At 44.0% G+C, this 19,611-nt stretch overlaps 1 protein-coding gene across 1 annotated transcript; it reads left to right on the top strand.

Annotated features, from left to right (window-relative positions):
• Positions 1-14,249: 14,249 nt before the first annotated feature.
• On the top strand, positions 14,250-15,196 carry gsx2 (GS homeobox 2). Its single transcript, XM_076153524.1, has 2 exons — positions 14,250-14,622; positions 14,856-15,196. The coding sequence occupies exons 1-2, from the start codon at positions 14,250-14,252 to the stop codon at positions 15,194-15,196; spliced, it is 714 nt and encodes a 237-aa protein (XP_076009639.1).
• Positions 15,197-19,611: the final 4,415 nt, after the last annotated feature.

The raw sequence follows: 19,611 nt of genomic DNA, 5'->3' as shown, positions 1-19,611 counted from the left end.
ATGTCCTATGTGATGTGTTTCTTATAAAAGTATCCACCAGATGAGCGGCCAGCAGCCACAGAGAGTCTAGACTCAGACTGATAATGTGGCAGAGCAAAGCATGAACATGGAAGAGAGAACTAGGTAATAAGATAAGACAACAGCTCCCACTAGACTGCACAATATACTGTGGCACTCACACTGCTTTGTTCTTCATTTAAAACTTTACACAATAAACTTAGACAGCTAGACTCCTAGACTATTTTCTTTTCATGCCTACTTTTCTAGTTGGATGTTACTGGGTTTACCAAACAGTAAATACTGTTTTTGTCCATGGGTGTCAAGTCAACTAATGCCAAGCTTTGTAAACCAATCAACTATGATGTATTCATGATTTCAGTGTCTTGAGATTTAACATCAAAGTCATCACAACACATTTAGACTCCTTTGACATTTCAGCCAGTTGGACTCCAAATCCAGTTCCATTAACCTGTGGCTGTCAGAGCTCCATGTCCGTCCACCGCCTGCGGGACACTTTCTCACCAAGGCCAAACAAAATAAATCTGTTTGTTTTACTCAGGGCTTAGTTTTTTTGGTAAGAAAGGGGAAGATTGACAGTGCACCTGTGGGCTGCCAATGAAGGAGTGACCCTGAAAGAGAGAGGGGGAGGAGGAGGGGGAGTGGCTGTCCAAGAGGTTCCTCAGCTCTGTAAACCACTTCAGCTCTCACTTGAGTGCCTCTCTTTGGGGCCTTAACCCACACAGACCCCCACCTAACCGCCTCAGATTGAAATTCCTCCACTCGCGAGACCCCGCGCTCCCCCTCCTCCTCCTCCTCTTCCTCCCCCCCAGCGCTCGGCACACACCAAGGGGCATTCAAAACGCATTAACACCAAATCAATGGGAAACAGGGAAAAAAGCAAAAAAAGAGAAAAAGAGAAAGAAAAAAATCTCCTTAGCAACATAATCTAGACGACCTGACGAGAGGAGGGGTGAAAAGAAAAGAGAGGGAGCGGGGCGGCGGTGGCGTTTAGGGAGGGAAGAAGAATTGGACACAAAAGCTGGGCACACAGACAGAAACAAAATTGAAAATTAACACAGAAGAAACTGTTCCTTTTTTCATGGCAGCACAATCGGCTACATTAAACCCCGGCTGGGCCCCTCCTCCTCCTCCTCCTCCTCCTCCTCCTCCTCCTCCGCCTGCCTGCTCCACAGTTTGGGTGGAGACTCCTGGAAGACTTTGGGCCGAGAACTTAGAGAGGGCGGACAAACCGACCCAAGAAAACGTTCTTTTATTCATAAAGGTTACATGTTTGAGTCTTTTTCTGATGCAGCATTTATCATGTTGTCTTTAGAGCTAACTTAAAAAATGAAGCCACGACCGCCTCTAATACACATTTCTACTGCAATGTATCGATCGTAACATTCAGCCAAAGGTGTTTTTTTTTAAGGTTGACAAAAGCTTAAATCCTCCCCCAAAGCCTCCTGTAAATACTTTATATTTGCAGACTTTATCTGCAGGCCCACAAACACTTGTTGGGGGCTTTAAGTTGTCTCGTCTAGCCGTTAGACAAACACTTAGTCTGGCTTAATGAACTCAGGGTCTGTGTGTCTGCAGGGGCACAAAGCAGAAGTCTGAGAGCGGCTGAGAGTCGACACGGCACGGCGGATTCCAGGCTGTCTGAGTTGAGTTTTCGGTTCATTAAACAAAAACAACAAATTATGATGTGATAAAGTACAGTTTGGTTCTTTCCTCATACTGAATATTAAAGTTTACATGCCAGATTTACCGATGTGTTAATTGGTGTGTATTGGAGAGCAATTAGCAAGGAGCAGGAACTCTGGCCACCAGCAGCCCTGTAAATGACCTCTGACCTTCACTACATGATCAGCCCATTGAGAGGAGGGCCAGCTTTAATTAGGAGGTCATTAAGAGCCAACCTCAGCTCACCATGGGACCACATAAAGCCAGCACACACTCCACCTGCACATTCATACCACCCAGATACATGTGATTGGCTTCAGTCGCCTCAGGGTGACTTAATCAGGACGCATGTGATCGTCTCTCTCTCAGCTTCTTAAGTCACAGTGCTTCATTCAAACAGCAGAGGCTAAAGTTTACATTCCAAAATAAAAACAAAGATCTTAAGGGATATTCTATTAAGGGATATTCTATTAAGGGATATTCTATTAAGGGATATTCTATCAAGGGATATTATTTGTCAGCACATTAAGGGATATTTGATGTGAGCAGCTGAAGGATGCAGTGATAACAGTCTGACCCATTCTAGCCCCGACGCTGGGATGAAGAAGAGAGGAAATTGAAACGGAAAAACTGAAAGGGGTGGAGAGCAGCAGAGTGTAAAGAGAGGTGAAGCAAAGTCCGATAGAGTATAAAGGTGGAGAGAAATAGATGACTCGGGAAGGAGAGAGAGTGAATCCAGTCCCTTTTATGCAAGCCTCTGATTTCACACTTGCACAAAGAGCTTTGGGGACGTTTCATCCTTTTCACATTTCTTCTGCATTTATTCAGTGTTATTCTGCAGTGCAGTGTCTCCTATATGGGAGAGGGGGCACTGCCCGGAGAGGAGTCAGCTCCATTCACAGCTTTATAAATCACCTCAGCATGCGCAGACCATGGCCAATCGGCCAATTACGCCCCCCCGACACACCGGGGCTGATAAAGAAGGCCCGGGACAATGGGATCACAGGCCAGATAAACGACCCTTTAATGAAGTCGCCCACAAAACAGGCCAAAACCGCGCGCCCCACTTACGTATTCCATCATGCCGTTGCCCTCACATTTCCTCTTGCTCAGCCGCCACGGCAGGCACAGCTGGGGAGAGGGAGAGAGAGAGAAAGAGAGGCAGAGTGAGAGAAAAAGGAGAGAAAAATGACTCTGCTCTGACACTGCGAAGCCCCCCACCCAAGGCCCCTTTCAGACTTTTGGCCGAACAAAAGCATCTGTTGCCATACTGTGCCGCTCAGACCCCCCTTAACACACACATACTCACATTGGGTAAGGAGCCTCACAGGAGCTAAAAAGGCAGCACTGAGCCGTATGCAGCTGAGGCTGCTCACCTTGTGGCACAACCTATTGTGCTCCCATTCCAGGAGCTTCTCCATCCATCTTTGTGTCTAACGGACAAATAGAGCGAGGGAGAGAAACTTTGTATGACAGAGTGAGCGAGAGGGGCACAAGACTGCAGCTGCAGCATGAATAGAGGGAATGAAGGGATGAGGTGGAAGTGAGAGAGGGGAGAGCGAGAGAGGGAGAGAGAGGGAGAAGGGGGCAGCTGCAGGGTGGTCCATCCCTCTGCCTCCAGAGTGTTGTTTGGCCTCAGAACACAAACAACTTTCTCCTCATCCTACCCACTACCCAGAGAGAGAGAGAGAGAGAGAGAGAGAGAGAGAGAGAGAGAGAGAGAGAGAGAGAGAGGGAGAGAGAGGGCAGGAGTGTTTGTTTACCTACTGTGTACACTGATACTTTTTGTTACAAGAGTAAACTTGAGATTCAGCAAAACCAAACGTCCCACATGCAAGGAAAGGATTTCTTTTGAACATGTACTTTAATCATACTTCATACTTTAATATCTGTTGATTTTAATCTACATAAACATTCAAAATAACTACAAGTCCAATATGTTGAACTACACTACACAGACTAAACAGGCGAGATGACTTATGAAGGCTTTTATTCGTTGTAACTAACGTCTTTATCAATGGCCAGTAAATCATGGGTTAATGCTTTATAGGTCAGTAAAGAGCTATTCACTACTACAACTTTCGGTTGCTGGGCTGTAAAAAAAAAGAAAATCTCTTCAGTTGATCAAAACCTTCTCCTTAAGCAGAACTTGTTAACTCTCTAATTCATGAGGGAGATTCTCAAACAGACACATTTACTCCAGAAAGACTAAATCCCTTTATTCAAATCTCACTGCATGCTGGAGTAAATGTTATATAGCCTGGAAGAAGCCCGTTAATGACCTGATGACATTTGTTTGCTAAGTGCAAACATGTTGGCTGCTTCAGGGGGAAATCATGAGCCCTTTAAGGGGGACTTCAAACAACATGGCAACCTAGACGTTGATCTAATGAATTACTTTATCTACATTACTGATCTGCAAACATTCAAAATAGGTTAGTTACAAGTAAAATAGCCAGTCATTACAATTATTTAAATAATCTATTAAGTTAAATTAAAGTGTAAAATCAGAATTGGTGTAAAGTGTATTAGAATAATTTGAAATGTTAAGAAGAGTGGAGCCCATAAGCAAACATCAAGCTGTGGGATTGTATTGAATCTCTTTAACTGATCAGAGCAGCAGTCATTTAATTTAATCTAACGCACACCTTTATATATTCAGATCAGCTTGCAACAATTTGTCAGATTTGCATAATAAGAAAATTAAACTCCATGTAAATCGGAGTGAAAATATCAAGGATTGGGGCTTTAAACTTCTTCCTTTTCAGAGAAACCCAAGCCAATAAAAGAGAGTGAGAGAGTTATGGTGCTGTGGATAAAGAACAGGCCGGCGATTAAAAGCTGCAGGTGCAAAGAAGTTCACATCCCTCCTCCCGTCCCGGCTGGATGGCGGCCCACGCTCTCCAGTGGTCATTGAACACAACGCGGTCAGCTTTCTACCTCTTCACTCTGAATCTCTCACTCCAGCTCACTTCCTTTTTACTTTGTATGTGTAACCTCTCTCCCTCCTGAACAGAACTTATTATAAATTAGACAAAAGCACCATTTCACCAACAGTAACTTCTTTTTGATAAATTACTGAAACTTTCCTCTGCAGACGCCTGAAAAAGACAAAAGATGCTTCAGTGCGGTTTTGTGTGTTTTGCTGATTTACATGCAGATAAGGCCTGATTCTGATTCTGATTCTGCGACGCTCCTGTGCTGTCATTACTGCACAGATATCCTTTCATCCTGCACATTTGAAGCGCACAAACACCTCTCACTCACACTTCAAACAAATTTACTCTCTTGGGTTATTGTCACGCGGCAGAAAGAGACTTTTAAGAGTGTGTTTAGCATTCAGGTTTGGTTATTCATTCCCCTGTCTCGGCCAAGAAATCTTTGTTTGCCCGCGCCTCTTCAAACCTTGGAGTGTCCGGAGGGGCGGGGGGATCGATTTGATTCTAATCGGACCATGAAAAGAACATGATCTAACTACTTTCAGACCGGAGTATATTTAGGCCCTCTCTTTCTCTCTGTCCCTCACCCTCACTTTCGCGTGAGCACAATGAAGCCGGCCAATTTAAAAAGCTTTGAATGTCTCGTCAATGACTTTGTGAATACGGGGGGAGAGAAGATTTGGAGAGGGGACGAGCGAGAGGGAGTGAGGGAAAGAGTAGAGAAAAAGAGAAAAAGGTGGGGGAAATTGAGGAAAGAAGGCCAGGGAGCAGACATAAAAATTCCAAGAGTTGTTTAAGCGTGGGTGGGTTCATTTGCATGACAGCGCCATGTGAATAAGACTGACCTCTTGGACCGCCCCAACGCTAGGCCGAGCTGCAGCCTGACGTGCAGGCTTTGACCCAGCTCATTGACTCTGAATGGATACTCTGTCAAAGGGAGGGACCTTGTTGCTCTCAGCCGAACAGGCATCTGCAGACCTCCTGTTTGACACTGGGCTACCTCAAGAGAAACACACACACACACACACACACACACACACACACACACACACACACGTCTAACGGATCAACGTGAACAAACAGATCTCAACCAAAACTGCCTTATCGCTCACACCCAGGCGTAAGAAGGCAAATCAGTAAACATTTATAGCAAATCAGGGTAATTTGCAATGAGTTTAATGAGTTTAATGTATGCACATAGACACACACACACACACACACACACTCGCACACGCCAGGTGCAGCAAAGCTCTTGCACGTGCAGGCCCATCAACACGCTTCACTTGATAGCCCTATGATTTACTGCAGGCAGGCAGGTGAGAGGACACAGAGTGGACCATGGGGGCGGGAAGGGGGCGATGTAGTCTGCATACAAATCTTAGAGCTGCGTTACCCCCAAACTCTCCCCCTCGACCCCATACAAAGTTGTGACTCTGTGCAAACACAAAGCTCAGACAGCTCACAAACACACTCTCCATTTATCTGGCTGGCACAGAGCGAGGATGATGCAGGCATGAGCTCTTGGCCCTGACCTCAACTGTCTGGGCGGTTTGAAAAGGACGCCGGAACAGTGCATGTGGAAATGTGGCGTCTCTGTGAAGCAAACGTTTGTATACATCTCCTCTAAAAAAGGAGGAAAAAGAAACAGTATTCAGTGATAATGGTTGATACTGATTGGATGAGATTTGAGTTTTCAAAGTGTCTGAATGGAACAAAGTGAACGGCAAAAGCTTCACCTACAGAGTGCAAAACATTCAATAACAAGCTTTCTGTGGAAATAACCTCCATCACAATAACAAACATTTATTCCAATTATGGCACATTGTCAAATTATTGAAAAGCTTTTTATAATAATTCAGATTTCCCTCGACGGTTGAGATTGGATTCAAACGTGATGCTGTTGGAATCTCCACTTCATATCAGTGTTTATATTAAAAATGCAGAAAATACAGTAAAAAGCGTACGTGTCTTCAAGCAGGTAACTTAACTTTTAATAGTCAAAGTTAATACTGAAAAAAAATAACTTAAAGATAAAATTGTATGTCAAGTGAAACATTTTTAATTGTTTAGATTTTTTGCATTGAGTTTGAGATGTTACAGCATGTAAAGGTCAGAGGTCACGTATAGGTACACTGTTGTTCTATTTGCAGAATTTGTTTTATTTTTCTTTCGCAAATTAAGTATAAAGTATAAATTATATACATATATTGTATATTTGAAGGTACACAAAGCTCATTCATTTTGTGCTTTTCACTCACTGCAGTCACATCAACCATCCTCTCAATATCAGCTTCACATTATGTCTCCATGTTAGCATCATAGAAAATCATCACATTTATTAATTAATTTTTCAGATCATTTTTTGAAAACTATTTTACCACATTATATTATTGGGTCGTTGATTCCATTCAGTCGTAGTTCTATGGGACACACACACATTTCATTATTCACAAACAATAACAAGTTTTGCAAATATAAAGTGTGATTCAGACTTACCTGAACCCGTAGCTAGAGGGTAGCCTTAAAAATGCATTTGTGAAATTAGAAACCCATTTCCATCAAAATGGTTTGAGGTCATTGTTAGATTACCTGCAGGACTCATGCAGCCTTAAAGGCCCAGATAACTCACTGTTAAACATCTAGGATCAATTGTTTGGGCCCAACCCCTCTCAGTTGAACCCCTTCCTGTATGTGTGATGTGTGGTGAATCTGTGCGGCCCAGGTCAAAGGTCAGAGAGTTTGCAGGGCGGCGTTGTAAGAACCAGAGACTCCTACCAGGACTCGGACCTGGTTCTTCCATCGGCATGATGGCTGTGTTACCTTATGACACCACAGGAGTTTGTGAGGTTGCTACAGCGCCCCGCAATGGAGACACGAGGCATGACGGGCTGTGAGGAAAGAAGTTTGACCTTAAGACTGTTACTGGGCAGAGGAATGTGTGGAAAGTGCAGTAGTAACTAATTTGACCAGAGCCCCGTTAGCCAGGACGTTTCCAGGTTTGAGTCCAGACACTTCCAGTCCAGACACAGCTACCCAGCACCCAACACAGCCTGTCTGGACTCAAACCTGGACTCGACCTGTTTCCACCTCCCACGGCGAGGACGAGGGGTTGGATTTTTGGGAGGCAACTATTCTGACATCATTTTTACCCTTGAAGTTGAAGTCCTTGTAGAAGTTGAAGTCCTTGTAGAAGTTGAAATGCTTGTTGAAATTGAAATGCGTGAAGTTGAAATTCGTCCATTTGCTTTTTAAATACCTTTGAATAAAAAGACCTGAACCATAAACACCTTAGTATTTGGAGCATGTGCAGCGGCGGCCAATGCAACACACATGGACCCAACGCAAACCCAGACTCAAGGAGCTTACAAGCTCTTGTGCTTAGGAAATAAACACAGGTAGAGTTTGACACACAGCAGAGTGTGTGTTTGTGTCAGTCACCATCAGCAGCGTTTAGTTCCTACCTGTTGCTGTCATCTCGTTGTTGGATCAGCAGGGTTTAGTTCCTACCTGTTGCTGTCATCTCGTTGTTGGATCAGCAGGGTTTAGTTCCTACTTGTTGCTGTCATCTCGTTGGTGGATCAGGAGCACACCACACTGATACTACACATCCCAGAATGCACTGCGATCCGTTTGCGTGGCTCGTATAAAGTCCCCCTTTAAATCACAGTACAGTACAACAATGAGGATGAACAGATCAGATATACAAATAAGATCAGATTGATCATCTAAAGTGCTTTGTAGCAAACAGATACTGACTATGCAACTGTTGCACAATAATTCATGGTTATGTGAGTGTGGAAGCATTATTATAAAAAACTGTAGAAAAGATATCAACATAACTCGCCTCATCACACACACACACACACACACAGCACAGCCCGGGCCTGTGGCTCTCTCTGACTCCAGCCTTTATTATGTAAATAAGGCGAGTGGGAGTGGGTTTGGATCCACAGCCTTCACCCTGAGAGGGACGAAGCAGAGCCATGAGTGTGAGGGAACATCTCTGTGTCCTGCAGGGCTTTGGGTCTCTGCTCCTCTGCAGGACGTCTCTGCTGCTGTAATGAAGCTCGGACACTTGGACTCAGTTACCCAGCGGAGCTCAGCCAGTTTCTGTGACGTCTCAAACAGCTAACACACAACCCAGCTGTCTGCGGCACAATAAGCTCTGCTGGGCTTCAAACACGTCATGGTTTTCTGTGCCATTAAACCCAACACTTACATCACATTAGGGAGAATGAACTGGCAACACTAAAAATTGGCTCAAACTCAAAAGATTATTAGTTTATTTTGTTTTCCTGGCATTCTTTACAAAATCTCTCTCTTTTCTCACACAGACGGGATCAAATTAGACAATAATGTGCGACAAATAAGAGATGACACTGATTTAAGATGCATAACATTGTTGGAGCAAATTTAAAAAAAAATGACTTTATAAAATTTGGGCTTAGACTGAACCACCTAATACTGATTGACGCTCAGTCTAAATTAAATGTTAAATCATAGTTCATTTTGTTTCACACCATCAGCTGCACAGCATGTAGAAAGGATTTAGACGATATGGTGACAGAAAATGTTTTGTTGCAACTTTTTCTTACAGCTTTTGTCTTAATTCTGGAAATTAGATGAGACGAAGAATGAGGAGGAAATTCTTTACAGGAGCAAAAACAATAAATAACTTTCTGAGGCTGTCTGCAGCTGATTAAGGATGATAATCCTCTCTGAGTGGGAAAAACGGGGAACACGCTCACGGCTATAAGGGAAATTACAATTTCATTGTTGGGGCAGAAGCGAGGGACGATAATAAGTAAACAGTGAACTGCCGACAGCTGCAGAGAAAGGAAGAGAGAACTCAGATCGACACACTCCTCATTGGCCAAATGAACAAACTAAGGCAGAGTCTCAGAATCTGGTCTGACCCTGACAGCTGACCCTCCATATTCCACAAACTGTGACGTGTGTTATATTGCATAATAGCCAGAAAGGAAATGTAGACGTAACACATTCAATTATAAAGGAGTAAACAGTGTTGGGTGCAAAGTCTCTTGTTGACCTCAAACACAGAAACACACACTGACAAACCGGGCTGAGAGTTTCATTAACGGGCAACAATGGAAATCAAAATAATGAAAGAGGAGATTCAACACAACACTTTCTCTACAAATGGGTATTTAATTTGACGTGGGGAAGATCTGGAGAGAAAATACGTAGTGTTTGTTAGAAATAACATCTTCAGAATGATTCAAAATGAGCCTCACCCACGGGTTTGTGCAGATTTGTGCACGCAGACATTCTGACATTCAATTTGGAGAGAAATGCAAAAGAGAATTGACCAAATGAAAGCAGCAGGTCCCTGGGTTTGTTACCTTCATGGAGGCCACAGGTAGACATGAATCTGAGAGGAGATTATTCAGGACCGACAATGGCATTGATGTGATTGACCTGTAAAATATATTGGATTACACTAATATGCAGATTTGGGTTTGTTTGCTTCCCTGCAGTCTGATCAACAGAGGACAGAGAGATTTGAACTCATGTCTATTCATAACCTGTCGCGGTGACAAAAGACACGGCCTGGACACACATTCCAGCCTGCTTCCGCTCCAGCACACAAGCTCAATCTGAGGGATTTCCCCTTTCAAAGGGAGAATCGGGCTACAATATCACCTCCTTTAACACGGAGGGAGCGGCCGCTTGGGCAACTGGGTGGAGGGATTCCTGTCATTCACTCTTTGAAACATTTCCTGATTAAGGTTTCACAGGAAGTCAGCACCTCTGTGTTCTAAGCTGAGGAGGGGTGAGAACCAGAGCCAGATTTGGTTGAAGCTCTCCATGGGGGAGCTGCCTGGACGGCATCCACGGCTACAGCTGTTTGTAATGTTTGACCAAGGTAGAGATCAATGGTGATGCCTGTGAGGATTTGTTCAAATGAAAAGGAATCTAAGGCGTTTCTCTAAAGCAAAATAAGTTTGGTTAAAGGCCGATCAGTAAAGTCCTGACCCACGGAGAGCAGTGAAGGAGCGCAACAACAACAACAACTCCACGTATTCAGCAACGACTAATAACTACTAAACTGAGACCGGGCTGGAGCTGCAGCTCAACGTGACCGATGGAACGGCTCCATGTTACACCAATAATAAGACAAATTTGGGACTGTTTGACAACTCAAGCAAGAACATTGAAATAAGGGCTGCTCACTGTTCTGCCGTGGCATTTGCTTAGTCTTTTGGAAACAACAGAGGCCATGGAGGAGCTCTAACAAGAAGCTCTAATAAAGACATTTTTCTGGGGACTTAAGCGTGATCAGCATCACTATCAGTCAGTGTTTATCTCATTTCCCGGACTCCTTAATTGTGTGCGGACACAAACGCGCGGCCCTCGTCTCTGCGTGTCGAGTGTGAACACGCAGACACTCATTGGCGGTAGGGGCACACTTCAGTCTGGAGTGTCTGGTCTGAGCACCTCCATGAGACTGAGAACCGTCTCCCTAATTAGAGGGAGCCTGGTGCAGGACATCTCTATAGGCCATCAACAGGGCCCTCGCTGGCTTTGTTCGCCAGCCTCTTCTCGGGCTACGCCTGTCACTTTACTTTTCTATAGGACTGAGGGCCATTGTCCCAAATGGTGTCGTCTGTTCCAATCATAGAAAACAGTTTGTACATAATGTGTGGACGCATAGATGCGGGATGCGTGTCAACATTGCAGAGCCGTGTGGGAGATGTTGTAATCCTGCGTGGTTGCGAGTTGAAACCCTAATGGAAACTAAAATTGTGTGATTGATCTTGACAGGTGAATTGAAAGCGCTAATAAACTTATGGTGAGTGACACTTAAAGGGAACGCTGCTCTTTGTTTATCCGCCTATGTTGTCACGGTATTTAAGATGTAATTATTTCAAACTCATTTTTGCATAGAAACCTAATTATTCACCCAGATATAAATTAGATTCCACATTCATGGAGCCCGTGAACCCGTAACTCCTGCAGGATCCCATTCACTCCGCCGCTCTTTCTCTCTGCTCCTCTTTTCTCTGGACGCCATGAGATGGAGAGTCGCCACTGCAGCTGCTATTCACACCAACCAGATAATTGTTAATGAAAAGTCATTGCGTGGCATTATGTTGCCCGCAGGATCATTGTTCATTTTCCCATCGCCATTGAAATCTATATGGAGGACCAGAGTGTTTCCTTTGAGTTTTGGTATTCAGGATCTGTTGCCTGGTAACTAATAAAGGGGCAAATCATCCACTGTATTGGCCAAGATGGGCTGCAGACTGGCCCTTGCACAACAATGCAAGGTTTGTAAAAAGGCGTTGATACAAGTTAATGACGCTTGTTCAACAAAACATTAATGGACTTCTTCACGGTATAATATGGCATGGGATGCGATGTGAATGAGAGGGGGGAACTTTAGCACTGCACTTTAACAAGTTTGTGTGTTTTTACTACGGGGAGGAGCTGGATCCACACACACGCACACACACACACACACACACACACACACACACACACCTTTCTTTGAGATGCACATACACACACACACAAACACAAAAAATATGAAAATTAGAACAAAAGGATACATTTTGTTTCCCGTTGAGGAGAATATAAAGTTAATATCCTGTGTTTAGATTTAATTTTCCTTTTATTGAATAGGCCAGTGATTAATTGCCCATCACCGTGATTTGAAAGGGGCTGAATAGAGGAGGCTAACTGCTGCACTATAAAGTAAAAAGGCCCGAAACATTGGAGAGAAAGCGGGTGGGGCCCTGACAGCTTCATACATATCTCCCATTCTGTTTCATCTCAGATGTAGAAACAGGAGCTGTCCCGTTTGCTTCCTTCACCCGAGCAGACACAACCTCAGGCCTGTCACCCCGAGCAGAAGAAAGGGAATCACAGGATTTCTCTCTCTCTCTCCCCCCCTCCTCTCTCCCTTAAATGGACTCATTTTCTCCTTGAATTATGAAAGTAATGGCTGTAGGTAACAGCCTGTGCTCAGTACCCGGTCGGCTTAGTGCTTCCTAAACCCTTCCACGTGGCTCCACAAGTCCTGGCAATTAGGCCTCATTATAGCCTCATAAAGCGTCTCGTTTGTGGGATTACTTCATAGACAATGAAATTTTATCGCGCGGAATTATGGGAAAAAAATAATAATATTAAGAGCTATGAGCGAGGTGCGGCTATAGGGGCGCGCGCCGAGCATCATTCCGCATGGTTTGAGCTCTCTCTCTCTCTCTCTCTCTCTCTCTCTCTCTCTCTCTCTCTCTCTCCCCCCTCTCTCTCTCTCTCTCTCTTACCCCTGTTTCTCTCTCCCTTCACTTTATTATAACAATCACCATCCGTGTGACAGGCCTGTTTGTTTTTGCTGAAGTTACTTTGTGCCTAATTCAGTCCTGCACATGCGCATCCATCACTTGAATGAGAGAAAATGTCTTTGAATGTGTTTCTAACAGCGTGGGTCCCTAAATGACCTCATTCTGTTGTTCTTAGTGTGCATGATGGTGATGGGGACGCGTGTTTTTTAAGGTCACCGGTGAAATAAAGTTGCTCGTGGATGTGATCCTGAGGCGTGACTTTCCAGATGAAAGCAGAAGCTAAACCTGCCGGGTGACCCGCCTGTGGATCTAACTCGCTAATTATCGTCACAAGATGAGGGATTAACGCATTTCTGGAATAGCTGCGTGTTTACCCCGCACAGGCCGCCATTATAAACACTTTATAATTGAATCCTAATCGCGATCAAATCACCGCAGACAGACTCGCCATCGGTTCATAATTCTTTAATTGCCTGATGAGACACGAGCTTTGACCAAAGTATGACTGGACTGCAGAGCAACGTTAGGTCAAAGCTTTATTTCAACATATTATTGGACAGGAATATTGAATAATAACACACACATTTTGAAGAGAAAACAAAGGGGCCAAATCCATTTAATTCACTTGAGTAATTTTCCTATAATAACATTGAAGTCATACAAGTTTCTTTTTTGTCACTTGTTTCTGTTATTTGAGTGTGATTTGTGTTTTAATATTATTTAAAGTGTTTAAACTCAAAGCAAGTACAAAGCAATTTAATGATCAAATATGATCAAATATTAAAAAAAAGCACAGAATAATCTATATTAGCTGTTGTTGACTTTGACATTTTAGCATTCAGCAATTTCTATAAAGTCAATCAAAATGTTTCTTACCAAACACAGAATTTATATTTTAACAGCACATAAATGGTTGTGTTTAATTATTTCTGCTTCTTTTCTATTCTATTCTATTCTATTCTATTCTATTCTATTCCATCTAATTTATTCTATTCTGTTCTAGTATACGATCAGATGAGAAATAAACAAGTGTCAGGTTATATTTTGAGAGTTAACAAGACTTTTGCAGCTTTGTGGGATTAAAAAAAGAGTAAATGGGTAAACTGTGATTGGAGGCCCGGGGAGGCGTCACGTGGTTTGGGTCGGTGACAGCACAAACCCTTGGAGCCGGGTGCGCACGTGGGTGACGCTGCAGGGCCAACCCTCTTCGGGGTCCCTTTTGTTGAACCATCAAACATAAGCACCTTTTGAGATCCCGAGGGGTTCAGATGAGAAACAGCTATCATCATAGCGCAACGAGTCGAGCCACGGCGCAGCCATGTCGAGGTCCTTTTACGTCGATTCTCTCATCATCAAGGATGCGGTGCGACCCGGGCCAGCCGAGCATCCGGGGCAAGACTTCCTCATCCCCATCAGCATGCACTCACCCAGCGTGATGGCCGTCACCGCGCCGGTGTGCCCGTCCAGGAAAAACGGGACTTTCTGTGTTTGCCCGTTGTGCGTTTCATCCCACATCCACTCCTCCCGCAGCGGCATTCCCATGCTGAAGAGTCATTTTCCGGGAGCGGAGGCGCAGTACTGTCAGAGAATAACGCACCAGTCTCCGGGGCTTGGGCACCCCGGACACACACCTGTCTGCACGCCCACCTTCAGCGTCACAGACCCCAGGAGATACCACTGCCTCTCCATTGGTAAGTCACTTAAACGCGTCTGACTCACTTTACACATCGAACGTATACTTGTTTAGTTTACCCGTTTACATTTCATGACGCACAATCAGGCAACAGGCAACTTTTACGCACAGGAGTGACGCACGGCTGGAGCGCGTCGCCGAGTTAGTTTTAGACGTGAAGCGATGACAAGAAAGTAAATAAACTGAGTAAACTAAACTCAAGTCTGACATAAACATGTTGTTCTCCTCCAGGCGCCTCTGAGAGCAGTCACATACAGAACGGGAAGAGGATGCGCACCGCCTTCACCAGCACGCAACTCTTGGAATTGGAGAGGGAGTTTTCCAGCAACATGTACCTTTCGAGACTCAGGAGAATCGAGATCGCCACGTATTTGAACCTGTCGGAAAAACAGGTGAAGATCTGGTTTCAGAACCGCAGGGTGAAGCACAAGAAAGAGGGGAAGGGCACCCAAAGGAGCGCCCACAGCGGTTGCAAGTGTACAACCGCCCACACGGACTACCCGAGGTCAGAGGATGAGGAGTCTCTGTCTCCGGCCTCTGCCTCGGAGGAGAAGGAGGTGTCCCCCATCTGAGTCCCTCATACCTCCGCCCCGGCACTTACACTCTTCCCCGCTATGGGTCATCATCACGGGCGAGCTCAGGACCGAACACCTCCCGCGTGAAGAGAACTTGTTGGAAACTTTAGTTCTTCTTATTTCATGTTGTAAAGTGAAACATGTGAATAACGTCATCGTTATGTATTTGGAAATGTGACCTTAACTACTGTGTTCTGATCCCTGTGAGGGTTTTTACCTGCTCCAGTTAGTTGTACTGTCCGGTTTCCCAGTCCACAGTCAGCAGGGGTGTGTGTTGTGATGACCAGACCTGATCTCTGCACGCATGTGAAACCTGATACAGTGAATTTGTAAACTTTATATTTGTATATTTGTATTTATTGTAATAAATACTGGCGAGTTGCACCTTGAAATGTGTCTGGATCAGTGTGTGGCATTACTGAGTTCTGTTCTGTTCTGTGTATGTCAATATTGGCACATACTGTATATGACCTTTCAAAATAAAATAATTGAGTAATAAAGCTGTATTATATTATTAAATATAATGTTTGTGATTTGAAGTGCGTGGTGAAACACTCAGTGTAAGTTGATCTACTTCTGGCACATATAGAAACAAATCATAAACATCAAAATGGCGTTGCAGAAAGGGAATTTGGGGTTTATTAGGAATTTAAAAACTTATATAAATAGTTTGGAAATATCTAGGTAAATAAAGCACATTTCACCCAAATCTAAGGAGGTCTAACACACACCGAGTCCAAACACACTACAGGAAACTTCCCTCAGCAGCTCAGTGGCAGAGTCCATTATTAGACTGTCATTAGTGCACTATTGCTGTGATTGTTAATGGTCTTGCCTGGCTCCAGCACTCGCTTTATTTAGAAACAATATAGAGCTCCATTTACATGATATTGCCTATATTTCATTCAAAATTGATGGCGTGAGTTGGATGGAAGTGAAGCAGCAATTTCTGCAGGATCTGACCACAAAAGGGTACCCGATCCTGCCCCTGGGGAGCAGCCAATAGTCCATTAATGTTCGCTTTTCAAAAGATTTTGGTTGTCCAAGGCGAGTTTAATTGCGTTTTCGGTCCCACGTTGGTTGATTATGCTGCTATTTCTTCCAACCACAGAATAAGGATATATAGAAGTGGGCAAAGGCTTTGACAGGTTAGATTGTCCTGCCTTGGGACCCGCATTTAGCTGGAGACCCCCCGACGGCTGTGTGCTCAGAGGGCTTTGAGGGACAGCTACAGGGTTCCTCCGAGCGACAGAGAACGATTTAGTCACTGTTTCATTAGGCACTATTTGAACCTTTCAACTTATGGTGAATTAAAGGGGCAATGGAAAGGCTCTAAGGAGGGATTAGTAGGAGGGGCCACTGGAAATTAGCGGACGCCTAATTTAACTCGTTTCTGCCACAGTTTGGGATACATTCCTAATTGAGAGGGGAAGCAGGTGAAGTTTCGGTCCCACGCAGATCCATTCAGTGCAGGAATAAATGCTCCCCTTTCACATCCCGCCGGTGATCATATATTATTGCGGGAAAGCCACCTAATGAATATATATTGAAGTTCCTATTAATCGAATTAGAGTTCACCCCTCGCAGGTGTGAGAGACCAATGCTGCATTTAAACCGATTAACAAAGGAATAAACTGCAGTTTGGGAGAAAGCGACCCCCCTCCCCTCCCCTCCCCCACCCCCACAGAACCTGACCCCAGGCTGTAAGGCCACTTTAATGGACTGAAGCTCATTTTGATTATAGTCCAGTTCCAACCGTCCAACTCTCACTCACATTTTGGAACGAACACAAACCGTAAAAGTTATCAATTTAGGTTGAACCACTTGAAATGTTACGGATTGCCAGACCAAGCTCGCGGAATGTAAATGTTTTAAAATGAAAAGAGGTCTAGATCTGCTAATTCAGGGAAAGAAGTCCACTCCAAAGACGTCAGTCCTCGGCTACCATTGAAATTGTGGCAATTACGCATGACAAAAGACAATTAATAAGAGAGCTTTTCAGCCGGTTGCAGCTGCTGTCTCATGTGGAGATAGAGGATAGGAGAAGGTGAAGTGCCAAAGTGGGGAGAGAGGGGGGCGGGGAGGGGGGAGAGGGGGTGATCAGTGTTGTCTTTTTCTGAAAGAGATGTTCGTTTTATTCATGAATCGACGGATTAATGTCCATAAGTGCCAACTAACTCTTGTGTGTAAAAGGAGCTTTATGAATATCCAAACCTTGTGGGAGTTTACAGTCACAACTCTGACCTTTCATTTGGCCTCTTATTGTTTATACAATATTACATGCCAAAGCTTTGGAGCCAGGTGTCTCTGTTTCATTTTAGGAATTACTGATGAATAACTGCAGAGCATTCTGTCACAATGTTCTGATTTATCATAATGGCACATCTCAAAGTCAAGTGCAACTCGGCTTAATAAACAAGGTCAAGTGCATTCACCCAGGAAGAGGCAGAAGCAATGATAACCAGGATCTGTTTGTTCTGACATTGGAAAATAGAGAGATTTCATTTTGTTCTTTATTTAAAGCTGCATGGGCCAAAATGTTTTTCAGCAAAATGACTTCCATTCCTCTTCCTTCACTGCAGTTATGAGATTGTGGAAATCTGAGCCGTGTTGTTGTCACACTAAACTCTGCCTGTTTGCACACAGTTGCCTTTATGGGATGAGCTGCGTTATAAAACAGTTAACACATCAAGATTCATAGTGAGAAGGATTAGGATTAGGATTTAATTATATTGGTGAAATCATCATATTGGATTTACAGTACATGTGTTTTAAAGAGGAGTGAGACCAAACACTTTCAGAATTCATAAATACTCCAGGCCTTATTTAATTACTATCTATTAAACTTTTGACCTCATCCAATATGTCCGTCTCCTTAATATCAAACCAGTCTGTTGTGATAAATGCATTGAGGTTGGTTTCTACACAGATTGTTCAGTGATTATGTACTAAGGAGGTTTGTTCTCATCATTGTGTAAACTTAAGGTACTTAAGACTGTTAAAGCATGTCTGTCACTTTAAATACTAATACATTTTTGGAGGATCTACCTCAATAATTGCTCCAAATTATGAGAATGACAGTCACGTTTCAGCACTGGACAGCTCCCATGGTGACCTGCAGCCTGAGGGTCCACTGAGCCTCAGGGAGTCATCTTCACTCCTCTGATCAGTGTTACACACCAAAGAGTCAAATGGGCCGTTTGTATGAGTGTGTGTGTGGCGAGAAAACACCAATGTTGTTGTCGGTGTGTGTTCAGACCAGCATGTAAGGTCAAGATGTCACGATGATGGAAAGAAAAGTAATAATTAATGACACACTTTTTAACTTCAGTATATCTGGACTAAAGTAACAGAAGCTCTACAACAACAAAGTGTTTTAGGCATGAATAAGCTACAGTATAAGCTATTTGTTTTCTTTTCCAAAGCCCCCTAGTGGTCACTTGGAGGCATGGCGTATGGGTCAGACTGGTGACAGACAGGGAGGACACAAGGGAGAGTCACTGTTTAACTAATGGAGCTTCCTGCCTGTGAGGGATGAGTAAAGCTGCTCAAAATCTTCAGATTCATCTCCTAATTTTTGGAAACGTGTTGATTATTAAAATTCAATTTCTTAAAAGTGACATTTCAAGAACTCATTTCAGAATAGTTTAATTGATCAACTAATTATATGATAAATCCCTTTGACCTATAGACCTATTGATCCTTTTGTTTTCAATTATAAGAATACTTTTGCCATCACATCATGCATTAGTTGTCAACTAAGCCGGTCATGCGATGCTGTCGCATTTGTTTGCGGTGACTTGTTGTTTGGAGGAGAATCCCACAAACGTTTCAGTCTGACTTTGAGGTAGAAGCTTCGCCTTCCAAAGCTGAGATCCTTTGTTTAGAGAACAAGGACACTGTTCTCTTCTGCAACATGTGGAAGTGATTGCGCCAAGCGGCTCGGAGCTGTAATGGGGGGGGGGGGGGGGGGGGGGGGGGGGGGGGGGGCAGGAGTGAGGGGGGGGGGGTCAATCAGCCCTGTGGCTCTGCTCCAAACACACCGGGCCGATGATCCTGCACTTATACCAGGAGATAGCTGATTCATGGGGGGCTATCTCACTTTGCTCTTACTTGCCAGGAGGACCCCAAGCTGAGGGGGACTATTGGGTCAGATGTGCTGCAGGAGTCGGTAAACAGCTGACGCATGTGTGCCAGTAAACAGGAGCCCCGCTCATCTGGTGTTACAAAAAGGGAAAATGACCCCGAATGAGTAAGTTTCGTCATTTCTTAATGAAAATCATATGAGTAGACAGATAGAGTGTGTGTATGTGCGTGTGTGCGTGCATATGTGTGTGTGTGTGAGCGAAATGGAGAGACGAGCGTCCTGTGCTGTGATCTTGTGGTGTTAGAGCGCCCTCTATGAGTTCAGC

This window comes from Genypterus blacodes, unplaced genomic scaffold (assembly GCF_046128005.1).
Source record: "Genypterus blacodes isolate CSIRO-AG114 ecotype Tasmania unplaced genomic scaffold, CSIRO-AGI_Gbla_v1 ptg000058l_1, whole genome shotgun sequence".
In the NCBI taxonomy this organism is placed as follows: Eukaryota; Metazoa; Chordata; class Actinopteri; order Ophidiiformes; family Ophidiidae; genus Genypterus; species Genypterus blacodes.
The sequence above is the reverse complement of the archived record's forward strand: the minus strand, read 5'-3'. Positions and strand labels throughout refer to the sequence as shown.

What these genes read in the sequence shown, in the direction of transcription:
- gsx2 (XM_076153524.1), top strand. Translation starts at nt 14,250, where the DNA reads ATGTCGAGGTCCTTTTACGTCGATTCTCTCATCATCAAGGATGCGGTG. An exon ending in ATACCACTGCCTCTCCATTG is followed by an intron (nt 14,623 to 14,855) that starts GTAAGTCACTTA and finishes GTTCTCCTCCAG; the next exon opens with GCGCCTCTGAGAGCAGTCAC.